Source organism: Diospyros lotus, chromosome 15 (assembly GCF_014633365.1).
Source record: "Diospyros lotus cultivar Yz01 chromosome 15, ASM1463336v1, whole genome shotgun sequence".
Taxonomy (NCBI): domain Eukaryota; kingdom Viridiplantae; phylum Streptophyta; class Magnoliopsida; order Ericales; family Ebenaceae; genus Diospyros; species Diospyros lotus.
The window spans coordinates 19,217,392-19,235,182 of NC_068352.1; the positions used below are offsets into that span (position 1 = coordinate 19,217,392).

At 40.9% G+C, this 17,791-nt stretch overlaps 1 protein-coding gene across 1 annotated transcript; it reads right to left on the reverse strand.

Moving 5' to 3' along the window:
• Positions 1 to 278: 278 nt before the first annotated feature.
• LOC127792548 (protein CONSERVED ONLY IN THE GREEN LINEAGE 160, chloroplastic) lies at positions 279 to 7,758 on the reverse strand. The gene is made up of 10 exons (XM_052323074.1): positions 7,270 to 7,758; positions 6,122 to 6,168; positions 5,949 to 6,024; positions 5,760 to 5,855; positions 5,478 to 5,558; positions 5,287 to 5,378; positions 4,833 to 4,925; positions 2,026 to 2,094; positions 940 to 1,142; positions 279 to 562 (listed from the first exon to the last, which is right to left on the reverse strand). Exons 1-9 carry the CDS (start codon positions 7,597 to 7,599, stop codon positions 1,001 to 1,003), a joined length of 1,026 nt encoding a protein of 341 aa, XP_052179034.1. The 5' UTR covers positions 7,600 to 7,758; the 3' UTR covers positions 279 to 562; positions 940 to 1,000.
• Between the last annotated feature and the right edge of the window lie 10,033 nt (positions 7,759 to 17,791).

Here is a 17,791-nt window from a genome sequence, read left to right on the forward strand (position 1 = left end):
ATTCAAAGTTATCTCAAAATAATATTTAAAATTATAAACATTACACTTATCAAATAATATTAATCGCATGAACATTTTGTTAATACCTTTTCTTGTAAGCTTATTGCTAATAGCACTCCTCTTTATTACTAGCCAAACGCATATAACACTTAAAAGCATTTTTTAGGATAATCTTAGGCAAATATTAGCCAAATTATTCAGTTTTTTTAAGCATAAAAAAATTTCACAAGAATGCCAGACGGATACTTATTTATTTGCCAAATATGCATGGAAGAAAATGAAGAAATGTTGGGTGAATGAATTAATCGTTGGGTGGTTTTGTACAATAACAGAGAATAATAATACCGCAACCTTTTTTTTGTCATTGCATGCCCAACAAAACAACTGCTTCATTCTCTTTGTATGGCAGCCTAACTAAAATCACAGAGCTTTCTATAACTCTTCAATGAATGGATATATATATATATATATAACATTGTGGTTGTCTTCTACATATTTCCTTCCCACCCTCCCAAGCTATATTGCTTTGTGATACAATCCAGTCAATTTATGGAACCATTATCTGCACAAAAGGAAACAGGATATTATTATTCAAGGCTCTTGCAATGAAGGACCAAATTATAATTTATTAAGTGAAAAACCAAGAAAATACTTTTTTTAAGTTATATTAGTTTGGCGAGTTAAAATTCATATAACTGACTCCTAAAAAGTGATATTAGAGCATGATAATGTGTTTTATTATAGTCACGGACGGATCCAAGAATAGATCTGGAAAGGGTTGGCCCTCAGATTTCTCATTTCAGTCCTCCTCCTAAATAGACCAGAAATTCATATCGCTGACTTGTCAGTGAAGAAGACAACTTAAAAAAAATTCAGATTGGGGTCAAAAAGGGGGTGGAGAGTGCAGAAAATGGGTCAAACATAGAAACTGGATGATACCTTTGGCAGCAGCTCCAAAATACGGAATAAGCCGGTTCCCAGGCACAGGTTGTCCAGTGGTTTAGACTTGAGTATTTTTCCCAACTACAATCGTCAGAGCTTCATCAATGGCTTGGATAAACGTAGCAATCTTGTACGTGAAGAATCCCACTAGCATCGGTATCAATTCTAGTTGCATGAATCCGTAGTCTGGTACAAGTATCCTGCACCCAACACACAACAATTCTCAGGGCTGCCAAACTCATTGTAACCACGTAGTGTCCTCTGGCAGTTCCACAATCTATTGATGAATGATACACAACCTATGGATGCCGGGCAGGCAGCAGGGGGCGGATGTTAATAGATACACCACATGTGTCTAGTTTCTCCGCAGATTGCTGCCAGGGCGTTCATATGTACAAGATATGAAAGTTCTCCAGTTTAAACGAACATGATAAATCCTCATTCAGCGATTGAGAAAGTGCAAATAGCAATGCAATTTTTATGAACCCATAATATGATATTAACCATGATACGTGGAGTCCAGAATTTCAGAAAAAATAACCCGACTTGCTTACCAACACCCAATGAATATTTACTCTCACAGCACGTCCAACTGTACCATAGATGCTGACATATTTTATAATAGTGGCCAGTACATGAGGTGCCGGTGACTGACTCAACACCACTACCTGGACAATATGTGAGTTTTTCTAGTAAATTGCATTATGATCTGTGTATGGTAATATCCAGAAATTTCCTTTCCTCTGTTCTATTATTTAAATGAAGGACAGAAACCGTATTACAACATGCAGGCCATGGATAGGCAACTAAAGGTAAAAGGGAACTGTAGAGTCCAGAACACGGAAAAGAAGGACAACAGGGAGAAAAGATGAACAACAATGATAACAAGAAGTAAATTAGAGAATAAGTGAGATCAAGTCATCAAAAATGAGAAAAACAAAGAAGTTCTGAAGAAAGAAAACATGATATAGAACAAAGAAGAAACTAGAAAATGAAGAAGTTCTGCAGAGGAAGGTCAGTCTTGGAGAACAATAAAACAACATAATGAAGAAACTAGAAAGTGTGTTAGTTCAAGGGCTTTACCCATTCCACCGGCTATAGATCATGACCAATACAACAGGAACCAGAAGCCTTGGTTGTGCAATTGCTCCCCTGCAAAGAAATGCAATCACCATTGAGCCAAACGATGGAAACCATTAAAAGGTCATCTGTGCCTTCAAGATGTCCACATTTATAAAGAATAAGATCAGAAATATGTGCATTTCAGTCACGGTGGATGAAAATATGGCACTGCATATATAGAACAGATCCAAAGGTGTTGCTTTAGTTTTTAAGATTGAGTAGTCAACACAAAAATGAACTACAGGTTGATTCTGTTTTTCATTCATAAATTATTTCCTTTGTTAATGGTAGTAACATAAATCTACATCCATGGAATTCAATGAAGCACAAGTGATTACATGCTACTTTACAGTGAAACACCACTGCATGCCTATGTGCTCCACAAGACAAACACACAAATTTGTGTCCTTGCACCAGGCTCTCAATCTCCAATCATGCGAACCATGAGCCTCATTGTATATTTCTACACAACCTGCATGTGTCAGTGGGTGTTCTGGAGAGCTAGAACCAAGGGTTTCATTAGTCTTCACGAGGTTTTGTAAGTATGAGTACGCCATAGAAAGAGTGCTTGTGCATAGAGTTCATCAATTGAGCTATACAATAAACGTCCTTGTAGCAAGTGAATAATGGCAGACCACTTGGGCAAAGAGTTCCACTGGTTAAGTCATGGTGACATCATGAGTGTATGGCAAAGTGCTCAGAAAATCCCATTAGCTGAGCCAAGGAGATTTTAAGAACCATTATTGTGATGTCCTGTTCCTTAATTTTAAGTTTGATGCCCTGCTGCTTAATTTAAGGTTGTTGCTAGCACATACAGCTACACATGGAGATGGAGATAGCATAGAATTGGATAGAAGTGGCATAAGCCAATGTGGGGGGGGAATCAAGGCCGTAAAGAGGCAATGGAAGGGAATCTCAAGCCCATAAGGAGAGAAAGTGCAGAACAATGAGCTCTAACAGCTTTATGCACAGTATAGATAGAAAGTGCAGAATAATGAGCTGTAACTGCTTTATATGGAGTAGAGGCCTGGGGCCCCTATTTACAGATGGCAAAGCATCAAAGATTGAGCTCAACCATGATTTATGCAATAGCTCAGTGACTGTGACAACCTAATCGCGCATTTGAAGTTTACTAGGAAGGTCTTGTTAGGGAACAGATCAAATGATAAAGAAAACTTGGAACAAAATCACACACACAAAAGACCGAATTTATATGGTACTGCAAGGAATGCCTGTGTCTACAGCCGCACTAGATGTTTTTTCACCATTTAAGAATGTTACAATTACAATAATTATATCCAAGTATTTATATATGAAGACTAAGGCAAAAATAGAACTCCTAATTTGGGCCTGTTTAGGTTTCAAGGGCTCCGCCCCCAAGCCGTTACAAGGGGCGCTGCCCCCTTGACCCCTACCCACTGACCAGTCAACAGGATCCCCATACCAGCTCTACATAGGTGTCACAAATTAGGCTCCACATCTCCAACAGGCCTTAGGTGTATTACTTAGTCCCATGGATCCCATAAGTCACCTTCAGCTAGCACTTTTTGGTGAGGACCCATGGCATTACACTCACCATCCTCAACAACTCCAAGGTTGTGGTTGAGGGAGATTTGTCTCTCTCTCTCTCTCTCTCATATCAAGATGAAAACTCCCTCAAGGGAGGGGTAATTTCATTGAAAGAGCACTTAACATCTAAATTACACATCCCAAGATGGTCACAAGCAAAGCTCCTATGTCCTAAAATCTGAATGTTGAGGAAGTGTTTAGCAAACATGAATGTATGGCTCCACATGGGAGAGGCAGTGGTCAGCAGGTTGCCCCTGAATGACTTTGATGGAGAGAGCTGTTATGGTGAGCAGACTGCTTCACAAGCGGTCCTGATGGCAAGCGACTTGCAAAGTGAGTGGTCCTCACAAGCATGAAGCATCATGGTGAGTGGTCCTCACAACCATGCAGCATCATGGTGAGTGGTCCTCACAACCATGCAGCATCATGGTGAGTGGGCCTCTCAGCAAGCAACTTCATAGTGGGGAGATCTCATGGTGAATGACCATTCTAGTTAGGGGGCCTTGTGGTGATACCTTTGTCATGCATGGCCTCATGGTGAGCATTATGGCCGTAACATGTTACATGTACCTATGAGGAGCAGGAATCTGATTGTGGTTATAGTTCAATAGCCGTTTTGCTTAGACAAAATTACCCAGAAATCTTCCTTTGAGACTTACCATTGTAAAGTCAGACATGCATATCTGAAGTTTAATTTAATACTTTGCCGTTTTAAAGGAAATGGAGTCACCTTATATCCAGCATTCTAAACCACACAGAAAACAGTTTCAGACAATTCCTTCTTTTAGAGCAGACAATTGTCCCATTGGCTCCCTTAAAAGCGCATGATACTCAAAAAGCCATCATCAATTCATGATAAACAAATTGTCAACAAATGATGTATCCAAAGAAAACTGAAAAGTATGCAGTTGAATTTCTTCAATCTTAAATATTTTCACATCCACAAAGAAAATGAAAATGCATCTATGTTTGGATGACGAATCAGTTCTTAGCCAATGTAGATCAAGTCAGATGAATTTTACTCTTAAAGTCCCTTTAAATTTAGGTGCTCATGAGACAAAATTTACTGGTTATAACATATTTCAGTTTAATATCAGAGATTGGTCTGAAACCCATGGGAGAAGTCCATGAACATACTAGGCATGTCATGAATATCATCCGCTAAAATTTCCTGTTGAGTGGAATAATATAATGCTTACTTAACAAGTCCTTTGCTTCCATCTGCCAACGAATCCACACTGCTCCCAAGCATTCGCATATAAACCAAAGAACCTAGCAACCCAGCACCATAACTGCATACATGCAAAGGACATTAAGATTAATTATCTGGAAAAGAAAATGGTTGGACAATATTGTCTCAATAAGAAATCATCAGAGAACTAGCTACCAAAACTGTATATGGTAAGGCACAACGGAGAGTACCAAAAGAGAGAAATTAAATAAAAAGAGTGAACTAGAAATGGGCCCAGAGTGGAGGGGAGGAAGAGGTTACGGAACTAAAAAAATGAAAAAATAAAATCTTCACATCTTGATTGCAAACTATTGTGATCCTCCATCAGTCGCCCCCCCAACCAAAAAAAAAAAAAAAAGTCACCCTAAGAAATAACAAAAGGCAGGAATGGACTACTAGTGTGCCTTTTTCTGCTTAGTTACCTTGCTGCAATCTCAGGAGAATAAGAAACATAAGCAGAGAGTAAACCTATACCACCTACTCCCAGAGTGAGAATCTGCAACTTCGTCTTCAACTGCACAACAAATTTTAAAGCAGATAAAAGGTCAAGAAACACATATTTTTAGCATCCAAAAGTCACCAAATATTGACCCAAATTTTGTTGTGATTTTACCTCAAGATACTGCTCCTTTGACTGAGCAGCTAATACTTCTGGGTCTCCTCGAGGTCGCCTTATTTCCCGAAACATCACATCCTACATAACAAGAAGCAATGGTAGCATTGAACACAGATTCATCCTTTCCATACTCTATAAAGAACAATAAATAGGATAAAAAGTTTGTTCTTTTCAGATTGAAAAATAGCATCACCGTAGACAGGGCTTTCTTTTAGCAAAGATGAAATACAGAAAACTTTTGGGCACTGATTTTATTATCAGATTACATGAAATACTTACGCTTCCTCCAGTTGCAGCTTTAGTAGCTCTATCCCACTTCTCCTGCTCTCGTCGTGTTGGTACCAGTCTCCATCTTGGCCTTGTGTTGCCACTGACCTGAAGATAATATAAATCTTTTTTCTTATAAAGAAAATAGGAAATGCAAGACAAATCTTAGAATGATAAAGGAAAGGATTAATGCTATAATACTTGAGCTGCCTCAACTGGCTGGTTGACAACGGGTTTAGTAGGAGAAGTCAGCTGTTTGCTTAAATCAACTTCCAAACTGCATGACACAGTACATGTACGGATTAAGAAGGGGGGGGGGGGGGGAGCAACCATTCTAAACAAAAGTAAACTAGCAAAGAGAAAGGAAAGCAAACCTATCAAGGCTCATAACTCTGCTCAAACTAAGAAACCCAGAAGGCTCCTGTTGACATCAAAACCATTTGAATTCATAATTGATTGAAGAACAATAAGAAAACACACACACGTGACTACACAATCTAGCCAGTGTAAATAACAAGCCAACCCTGGTGGATCATAATTGCTACAAACATGCCCATCAAGTAAGCAAGATGACTAATGAGCAATCACGAAATGCATAAAATCAAAACCAAAAATCAACTTCATAATTGGAGGTAAGTAAGACAGTGATTTAGCAGCAAAAACAAAACAAACAGATTAAAATTTGGACTAAGAATATCATTCCTTTAGCCATCAATATTAACTCAACATAGCATTTTTAGTTTCCAGAATTGTATGCTTTGAATGCCAGTCTCTTATTGGGTATCATTTGCTATGCTCAATAGTTAATGATGCAGAGAAAAAATTTGAAAAGAAAAATAGCAAAATCCATTTGATTTCTAAACCATGGATAAGTATGACTGCAAATATCACACATTTTCCAAGAGATAAAAACAATAGCTAAACCCATTGGGAAAATATTGTGGGAATTTTGTATAATGTGGCTTGGGAGGTGAATAAATTCACTAATTACCAAAAATACTGAACTTCTTACCTGAGTTTTTAATTTCAGACCTAACTTTTAATTTTTTTCAATAGTAGCATCCTACTTTTATTTTAATTTTAATTATGGACCGCCGTTTGATCCTGTTAGAAAACTAATGTCTAATGAGTTGGATAATGAGGTGGCAAAAATTATGCACCTCACCATACAAAAGCTAATAAAAAAACTGGATAACAAAAAACTTAGTTTGGCAAGGATAATTTTTGCAACCTCATCACACAACTCATATACATCAGCTTGCCACGTCATACTTTAACAGAATATCTCTTTTCATATCATTTTAACAGACCATCCAAAAGTAAGATACTACTGAAAAAATTAAAAGTTCAGCCTAGAACTGAAACTTTGGTAAAATTCAGTTTTTCTCTCTTTTCCTATTGGTAATTAACCCTTCTTTTATTGTTTAATAATACAAATTATACAAAAAAAGCCATTTGATTTCTAAATCAAGTATGCGAAAGAAGCAGCAATCAAAGGGGAAAGAATCAATTCTCAGTGGACCTTAACAGGAGCAGAGGATTGAAGTGGAGACGATTCCTGAGGGTCCTGAATCAAGCGTTTCATGGGACCAACAAAATCCTTGTTCCAGATGAAGCCATCGGAGGTGAGAGGGTCTTCCCCGCCGCCCCAGTACTTCCGGAGTTTGGAAGTCGTCGGCGGGCCTCCGTACTCTCCGGGGGCCACTCCGGTGGACCACTTCATGGGCTTATTCTTGGGAAGAATGATCTTCGTCGGCGGAGTTGAAGCAGTCGGTGGGTCCAGAGAGATGGGAGAGTTCGCGTTGGCGGCGGAGGTGGCTGAGATGCAGTAGCAGTTGAGGATAGTCGCCATTGCAGCAGCTTCTGCTTCTGTTTGCTGGTTGAAGGGTGAATCGGAAAATGAAAATTGGGAAGGTTTTTGAACTGGATTACGGAGTTAGAATTTGGAAAATATCCGGAGAGATATGGTGGCGATGGCTTGGCGTTAACTGATTACTTCAACCACACAACGGACTGTGATCTTCTCTCGAACAAAAGGGATGGCCTTCGGGCTCCCGCAAGTAACTGTGAGTGAAACGACGTCGTAGCAGGAGAATAGGGATTTTCTGCATAATGCTGGCGAATTTAATTGGCACTAAAACTGCTTCAAAGAGGTTTGATGTTTTCTCCCTTTTTTTTTTTTTTTTATGTTTTATGTTGAATTTTTATTTTTATTTAAAACATGTGAAAGCTTCACACACACATATATATGGACCATACTATCCACTGGGCCCGGGGCCCATAGCCTGGCTCCCAACTAAATCTCGACCCAAGAAACTCAGATAATCTTTCATCCAAACTAAGATCCTTGTGCTAGTAACTGATCCTATTGACTCCGAGCAACTCGCACGCTAATTCTCGATCAGCCCCTAATCTTCACGAAATTCGAGATCCTCGGAGATGTCCCCTCTCACTATCATGTATCTCAGCCTCCTATCATCCCATAACAGTTGGCGACGCGCAAGGCACACTCTGCCTCTATATAAACCAATCTGATCACAGGCCAGATATGTTCTTTCCAAGCCTTACACACACTTTGTTATTTTGAACCCTCACTAATTTGAGCGTCAAAGTGTTTGTAGGTGCTAGCCACCTCCACCGAACCACGACATTTTGCTGCCATTGCAGCCAGTTCTGCCAACCCCATTGGGCCAGAAGGAACATTTGGCACCCTACTGTGGGGCTCATTAAAACTTACCTACCCCACAAGACGAACCCTTAGTCTCCTCTACAAACTATCCATGGTCAGAAACAAAAGCCACAATAACATGGCCCCAAACCAGGAGATTCTGAATACCATCGTCAACCTATCAACCAAAAAATTCAGCAACCATGGAGGCCCTCCTCCAAACCATTCGACAGTTTCAAGATCAAGCTGCTGAGTTAACCCGCAAGCAACAACGCGACTAGTGTAACGAGCGGGTAGACAACAATGTAGAAGTCAACTATCACCAACAGCTTCAGGCCACTCACACTCTTGCTCCCCTACCGTTGGCATCCTTGTACACTCTAAGTCACCCCTTCTCAGAATTCATCATGTCTGTCCCCCTGTCAGAAAGATTCCTCCTTCCTGGCGCATTGGAGCTATATGATGAAACCACTTATCCCCAGGAGCACTTAACAATGTTCAACTCTTTTATGCTGTTAAGTGGGGGAGCTGATCCAATCTCATGTGCTGAGCTTTCCCTATCACATTAAAGAGTCCGCCTTACTGTGGTTTTCCACTCTAGAGCCAAGCTCCATCCACGACTTCTTCAAGCTTGTCACATACTTCCTCGCTTACTTCTCCACCAGTTGAGCTCATCATAAAATCTCAGCCAGCCTCATCAACCTGAAGCAAGGAGAGAATGGGCCGCTTTGAGCTTTCATGCACCGGTTCAATTAGTAGGCCATCCAAATTAGGAATCTCAATCTAGCTATCTCACTACACGCCATCATGATGAGGCTCAAGTTTGGGACCTTTGCTGACTCTCTGGCTCAGAAGCCTCCCACCAACCTTGACGAGCTAAGAGTCCGAGCATCCAATTATATAAATATGGAAGAAGTGTCAGCTGCTAGATATAGTAGCTCCCAGCCACAAGTTCAGCCATAGCCGAACCAGCGGCTAGGCCCATCCACCGAGCATGACTGCCACCCGAAGAGGGAGCTCAGTCATAGAAGAGAGAACAAGGACTGAGCCAGGGGGCAAAGAGAGCCAGCCAGGGGACCCAAGCCACCCCGATTGGGCTACAATGCTTATACCCCGTTGACACTAGGAGAGATCGAATCTTCCAAGAAGTATACAATTTGAGGATAACTCCACTCCTCGAGGTTAGAGCTCAGCCTAACCTCGACCCAAATGTAGACACCAACAAACGCTGTGATTACCATCATATGTTCGGCTACTTGACAGAAGAATGTACCGCCCTCAAGGACCAGATCGAAAAGTTAGTCAGAGAAGGCCACCTCCGCTAGTTTGTTTATAAGAGCAAGAGTCGAGGCAAAGAGTTGTGTTATGATCGACGCCTAAGAAGAAGTCGTAGCCCACAAAGAAGATCTAGTGCTGAATGAGGTCAGAAAGCTAGGATGGCCCCTCTAGATCAAATACGAGGAGTCATTAATACAATTTCTAGGGGCTTCGCAGGTGGAGGTGATTCCAACTCGACAAGAAGGCGTCACTTAAGGGCGATGATAACCGTTAGAAACACTAAACATCAGCTAAGAAAAATGTCCCGACACCCAGTGATCTCTTTCACCAATAAGGACTATGTAGGGATTAACTAGAACTTAGGCGATCCCATGGTGATATCTGTAGTCGCGGCTAACTTCGTCGTTAAGAAGGTCCTAATAGACCAAGGGAGCTCGATCGACCTGATATACTTGTCAACTTTAAAGAAGTTGGGGATACTTAAAGAAGATTTGAGACCATTTAACGAAAACCTGGTCGATTTCTTAGAGGAGTAGGTGAGCATAAGGGTGTACATAAAGTTGCTAATGACGTTCAGGGTCAGCACCATTACTTAAGACGATCAACTCAAGTACTTGGTGGTTGACTACCAGAAGCCTTACAACACCTTACTGGCCTGCTTGTCCCTCAATTCTTTGGGCGCAATCGTTTCCACTCTGCATTTGGTGATGAAATTCCTAGTTTCGGCCACCGAGGTCGAAGTGGTCCACGCTAACCGAAAGGAGGCCCTGACAATGCTACATCGACAGCTTGAGAGTTTAGCGACCCCCGCCTGCTGGGGGGAGTTGCGACAACCAGATTGCTACCACCAATACCCGAGCCACATATCATAGAGTAAACATGGTCGAGTTAAACCAGCAAAGTGAATCCCCGAATAGCTAACCACAAGCCACAAAGGAGCTTCTCCTTGTGAACTTAAGGGCCCACCCGAAGCAGATAACCAGGGTCGACACCAAGCTTTCCCGTGACCTCAGGGAGCAGTTAACCACACTATTGTAGCAAAACTCTGACCTTTTCGCTTGGACACCCGCAAATAAGCCAGACATTAACCCATCATTTCTTTGCCACAAGTTGGCCATAGATTCCAATGCGAGGCCGATCACACAAAGAAAAAGAAAATTGGGAAAAGAAAAGTGACAGGCGGTAGCTAAAGAGGCATTGAAGCTCTTCCAGGACGGATTCATAAGGGAAGTGCACTATACTACCTGGCTGTCAGACGTTGTGATGGTAAAGAAATCTTTGAGGAAATGAAGGATGTGTGTAGATTTCAACAACCTCAACAAGGCATATCCAAAGGATTCTTACCTTTTACCAAATATTGACCGGCTTGTGGACGGGGCCTCAGGGTATCAATATCTCAACTTTATGGATGCCTACTCAGGGTATAATCAAATCTGAATGCACCCAAATTATAAAGAAAAGACAACCTTTATCACCAAGGATGCAAATTTCTACTACAAGGTCATGTCGTTTAGATTAAAGAATGCAGGGGCTACATACCCGCAACTAATGAACAAAGTGTTTGTTGGTCAAATAGGACACAACATTGAGGTATATGTTGACGATATGCTGGCCAAGACGTCGAAAAATAGAGACAATTGCTTAGATCTAGCTAAGATCTTCAAGCAAATCTGACAACACAACATGAGGCTGAATCCATAAAAGTGCATTTTTGGTGTGCAGGCCGAAAAGTTCCTCAGATTCATTCTCACCAATCAGGGAATAAAAGCCAACCTGGACAAATGTCGAGCCATCCTCAAAATGCGCAGCCCTAACAATGTGAAAGAAGTCCAACGGCTAATAGGCCAAATTGCTACCCTCTCCCACTTCCTTTTAAAGTCAGCAGATCGAGCTCAACCGTTCTTCTAGTGTTTAAAAAAGCTAGCAAACTTCCAATAGACAAAACAGTGTGAGGCCGCTTTGTAAAAGCTAAAGCACTTCCTAACCACCCCTCTCATTCTCTCCAGACTAGAGCCTAACGAAGAGCTTCTGCTCTATCTCTTCGTTTTCGAAGGCGCCCTCAGCTCAGTGTTAATAAGGGAAGATGAACAAACACAACAGCCAATCTATTTTGTCAACAAAGTTTTGCAAGGGCCTAAAATCCGATATCATAAGATTGAGAAGCTAGCCCAAGCCCTAGTTACAACTGACCTTATTTCCAAAGTCACCAAATCACAATGCTAACTGATCAACCAATTAGGTAGGTGCTCCAAAAGCCCAAGCTTTTAAGCAGAATGATTGTGTGGTCAGTGGAACTTTCGAGTTTAGCATACAGTACCAACCTTGCAAACACATTAAGTCCCAGGTACTTTCCGACTTCTGCTCTGAATTATCTTCACCTACCCTAAGTCCCAATAGTAATCCATGAGTTTTATCGGTTGATGGAGCCTCAAAAATCAAGGGAAACGGGGTAGGATTAATCTTGGAGGGACCAGATGATCTTCTGATCGAACAGTCCCTTCGCTTCAACTTCAGGGTGAGCAACAACCAAACCGAGTATGAAGTCCTCATCGCCGAGCTAGGTTTGGCTAAGAAAGTTGGAGCCACTAGGCTGATCGCAAAGACTGATTCACAGTTAGTGGCTAATCAAGTTAAAGGTGAATTTTAGACAAAAGATCTCCAACTCGGCAAGTATCTCGACAAGGTCAAGATCCTATCCAAAGCTTTTGAATTTTTTTACGTTGAGTACATACCAAGGGAGAAAAACTCAAGAGCAGACTTGCTCTCAAAGCTCTCTAGCACCAAGGCTCCAGGAAACAACCAATCGGTCATACATGAAACTTTAAACTCGCTAACTATTGACTTAGAAGTACATGCCGTGGAGATAGACCCCAGCTTTTGGGGAATTCCCATTATTCAATTCTTGAGGGAAGAAGTGTTGCCTTGACGACCCGGAGGAGGCCAAGAAGTTAAGGAGGACGACCAGCCAGTACACCATGATCAGGGATCGACTATACAAAAGAAGCTTTACCATGCCTCTTCTCAAGTGCGTGGATGGGGGCAAGCTGCTTACCTGGTGTTCAAAGTCCATGAGAAGGTCTACATAAGGCATATCGAAGGCCAGTTCCTAATAGAAAAAATACTAAAAGCCAGGCACTATTGGCCGACCATGCGCAATGAATGCCTGGAATATGTAAAAAGATGCGAGAAGTGCCAGAAGTATGTGAATGCCCATTACTCCACATCGAAAGAACTCCACAACCTCAATGTATCCTAGCTCTTCTACAAGTAGGGAATTGACCTGCTCAGACCCTTTCTACTGGTTGAGCAAAAATTACGACATATTATGGTAGCCATCAATTACTTTACCAAGTGGATCGAAGCCAAGCCCCTAGCAATAATTATGACATTTAGGTTAAAAAATTCATCTGGAAAAATGTTACCTGTAGATATGGCCTGCCCGAGTTAATTATTTTCTATAACGGCACTCAATTCATCAACGCAAAATTTTGAGAATTTTGTAAGAAGCTCACAATTCGTCAAGCTTTCACATCAGTTGAGCATCCCTAGATAAAATGGTAGGCCAAAGCTACCAACAAGGTTATCCTCGCTGGGCTTAGAAAGTAGCTGGATTAGGTGTTAGGGGCATGGCCGGAAGATCTCCCTATGGTGCTATGGTCATACCGTACCACAATTCAAACATCAACAATGGAGACCCTATTTAAGCTCACTTACAGCTGGGAAGCAATGATCCTAGTGAAAGTTGGGGAGCTGAGACCCCAAAGGGAGCACTTCCAAGAAGATACCAATGGAGATGAGCAAAGAATCAATTTGGACCTTCTCCATGAGGTATGAGAGCTAGCTCACATCCGAGAACAAGCAACTAAGCAAAGGGCAGCCCAAAGGTATAACTCTGGGGTTAGCCCCCGGAGTTTTTGGGAAGGAGACTAGTCTTGAGGAAGGTAGAGATTGCGAGACAACAACCCGATGAAGGAAAGCTCGATGCCAACTGGGAAGGCCCCTACTAGGTCATTCGTAGCCTTGGCAACAGAGCTTACCACCTCACTGAACTCTCAAGATGACCACTGTCGAGATCATGGAACGCAGACAGCCTACGGAAGTACTATAGCTAAGTATCGGCCTCACAATCATCCTTGTCAATTGCTTACGGTTTAAAATTAATTTATGTTGCAGTCTGTCTTCATGTTTCTTATATAGATCCAATCTAATCTTTGGTAATGCCGTTGTTGTTTTAATTTTGTTACATGACATGTTACCTGGTTCTACGCCGAGGGTCTTTTGTCAATAAATTCAGATGTTCTATTACCCAATTCAGCACCAAGGTCTTCTTATCAATGAAGTTATTTGTTTTGTTAGATGGGATGTTATTTGGTTCTATGAGGGTTTCTTATCAATAAGATCAAATGTTATGCTTTTCAAATTTTCACACCAAGTTTCACTTATTAATAAAGTCAGATGTTATTTGGTTCTACATCGAGCTTCTCTTATAAATGAAAATGGATGCTTAGAGGATTGTTTCTGTTACACTCCCAAGTCATGCCCTACCCAATTAAGCTCAGTTAGTCCGCCTGCTTGCGCCCGGGCCAGCCCCAGCGGGTGGACCTCAGGTCACCCCGATTTCCTAAGCTGACCCTACCCAGTCAAGCTTGGTCAATCAACCCATCTGCGCTTGGGCCAGACCCGACGAATGGACCTCAGGATATCAAGGCCTTAATCGCCTCACAAACACTCACCTGACCTAACCTTGAAAGCAAAAAGAAGCAATAATAAATAGATTACACACAATCAAATCAGCATGCAAATCGGGGCTCAACACTTACACCGAACAATGTAAAAAAATTAAGGAAAGACCATCACATTTCCCGACTCAACCTTAGAAGAAAACAGAATGCAATAAAGTAGAAGATCAATGGACAAACAAGGCAGAAAATCAATGAAATATTCTTTATTGATCAAAGTCAAGATTACAGAAGAGTGCCGAAGTTTATAAATTACTCAATTCACCCCCCCTCTTGGGTGTGTGCCATAGCATTTCAAACCAATCAACGAAGATGTGTAAAAAACATCTCGTACACAAAGATCAACCCCGAGTCTATTACCATAAAAACCCAATCCTCTTCCCCATAGGGTCGACACTCAAATAAACCCTCGTCTTCTTCAATCACTAACAAATGGATCCGCGACCTCAAAACAGTAACACTATTTAAGGAGTTGTATGCGGAAGCGACCTTGGACACATCCTCACTCACCCAACTATAGTCACCACTTGCGCCAGAAAGCGGGTTGAAAGATGACTCAACTATGGAAGAAGCACCTACACCATCCCTAGGGGAACCAAAGAAAACAGACCCGTTATAAGTCGTTCCCCTTTTCGATATATATTTCAACTACCCTAGTCAACACATCAAATCACTCCCGTATACTCAACCAACAAAGCCTGACAACCAAGTGTCAGATTCCTTACCAAGGGCTCTCTTACGACAATCATGGAATCGTTCTCCTCCCCAGATTCACTCCCCGTACTCGTCACAACTCTCGATAAACCAGCCGAAAATAGTAAAAGAAAATGGAGGGTTAAAAAACTAAAAGAGTAGGTTGCGCAAAGTTACCTGTGTAAATGAGCGAGTTTGTAAAAGAAGGCAAGAGGGAGCTTGAAGGTAGGAAAAATGCAAGAACTCTAAGGAAATCAAGATTCAAAAATAGTTCACAAGGGCAAAAGTGATAAATGGGAAAACGAACTATAGATGCCCTGATATAAATATCGCATGGTGCATCCAATGGCTAGAGATCAAACATCACTAAACACTCACAGAGATCATGCCACCTATCATGCGCATTAAACGCCTTAGATTAAAATGTCGAAACAAGTCCCTGTTCGCCCATGACGTCACATCTCTCGAAGCAGACACCCCAATTTTTGAAACCGCATATGTTACTTGTCAGAACCTCGAAAAACACCCTGGCAACACTAAGCTAGGCAACACCAAGCTTAACAAGCTAGAACGTAACCATCACATCGGTTATGGTCCTAGCTTGAATCCTTGCCTACCTAAACATCCGACCTGGGGGGCTCTAGACTGTACTGATCCATTGGGCCAAAGGCCCATAGCCTAGAATCGAGCCCAACCCCAGACTAGATCTCGGCCCAAGAAGCTCCAATAACCTTTCCATCCAAGCCGAGATCCTCACACTAGTAACAGATCCTATCGACTCTGAGCAACTCGCACGTTGATTCCCGATCAGCCCTTAATCTTCACAGAATCTAAGATTCTCATAAATGGCCCCAATCACTACCGTGTATCTCAGCCTCATATCCTCCCATGATGGCCAGTGACGCACAAGGCACCCTCGCCTCTATATAAACCAGTTTGATCACAGGCCAAGGTATGTTATTTCCAAGCCTTACACACACTTTTCTATTTTGAATCCTCACTAATTTGAGCATCAGAGTGCTTGTAGGTGCAAACCACCATAGCCAGACCACGACATTCCGCTGCCATTGCAATTAGTCCAACCAACCCCATTGGGCTAGAAAGAACAATATATATAATTGAAAATTACAATGATTATCCTTAAAATTTTATGCAATCACAAGAATCACTTTTTGCATTTTAAAAATAGTAATAGCCTCTAAATTTTATATTTCAATGCTAATCTCTAATTTTAGGTTATTATATTTTAAAAATAACAAATTTACCCCTAACTGCAAACCCATTCTTTTTAAACTTCAAGTTTTAGTTCGTTTTAACTTGGACCAACTCATGCAAAACCTCTCATGTATACTAGAGTTTCATAGAATTGGATTATAACCTCAAATCGATAAAATAAAAAAATGAGGATTAATGAAATTAATTTTGAAGGCAGTTGTGTATTGTTTGAACCAACTATCTAGTGTTTATTTTGATTTCTTCAACACCTTTTACTTCTTCGACATATGTAAAGACAACCTAAGGGTCTTAAAGGTGCAAGGAAGAGGATTATAGCTTCAAATTAGAAGAAAAAGAAAAGAAACAGGGAGTTTAAACTAATGTGTTGTTTCCGTGAGTCTTCCTCTTTTTTGCCAACCTCTAATAACTCCTTTTTATTTCTTCTTTCTTTCACCAAGAATATTCAAGAACATGCGTGAATCACATATATATACATAACTTTGTGTATTTACATTTACCCTATCAATTTCACCTTATCTCACAAGGTTCTAAAAAACCAACAATGTTGTTTCAGTATCTCTTCCTCTTTTTCACCAACCTCTAACAACTCTTTCTTTCTTTTTTCTTTTTTCTTTTTTCTTTTTTCTTTCATCGAGAATATTCAAGAACATGCATGAATCACATATATATACATAACTTTGTGTTTTTACATTTACCTCGTCAATTTCACCTTATCTCGCAAGGTTTAAGAAACCTCATATGAACCCCCTTGGATTTATATATTTCACTTGGCCCCTTACTTCATTTTCAAAATTCCAAAATTCCTTTATCACATGCCCCTTCATTTATTAAATTTCTTATTTAAGCCTCAAACTTTTCATCTCTAAGTTCTTCGAGCTATTAGGAATTCTAAAATATTCCCAAGTCCACTTGTGTCCATTTAAGCTCCTTAAATTTCATATTTTTACCCTTATTCCTCTTTGATTGAGAAAAGCGTGTAATGTAAAGCACTTAAGCACGAAAATGACTCAGAGACGTCGTTTTGGCATTTCCAAATCGTTTTCCATTTCGAAAACAGAGAAAACGGCCCGAAACTTTTTTTGGGTCATTTCTGTAAATTGCAAAATATTTTAGGGCCATTTCTCAATATACATAAAATGGCTAGGAATGCATTTCCAGCAATAGTCACTCAGGCGGTCACCGTCGTCATTCTCTCTCTTCCGATTCTGGTCATCATTCCTTAACTGAAGATCACCCATTTCTAAATCGTCGAATCCCGAAGCCTCGACGTTAGTCATTCACTCAATTTGTTCTCGTCGGTCGTTCCTTCTGTCAATAACCACCATCATTCCCTCTCAAGTCACCGTCGATCGTTCCTTCCAAGTAACCTCTCTCTCTCTCTCTCTCTCTCTCTCTCTCCCTCTCTCTCTCTATTATTTAACTGTTACTTT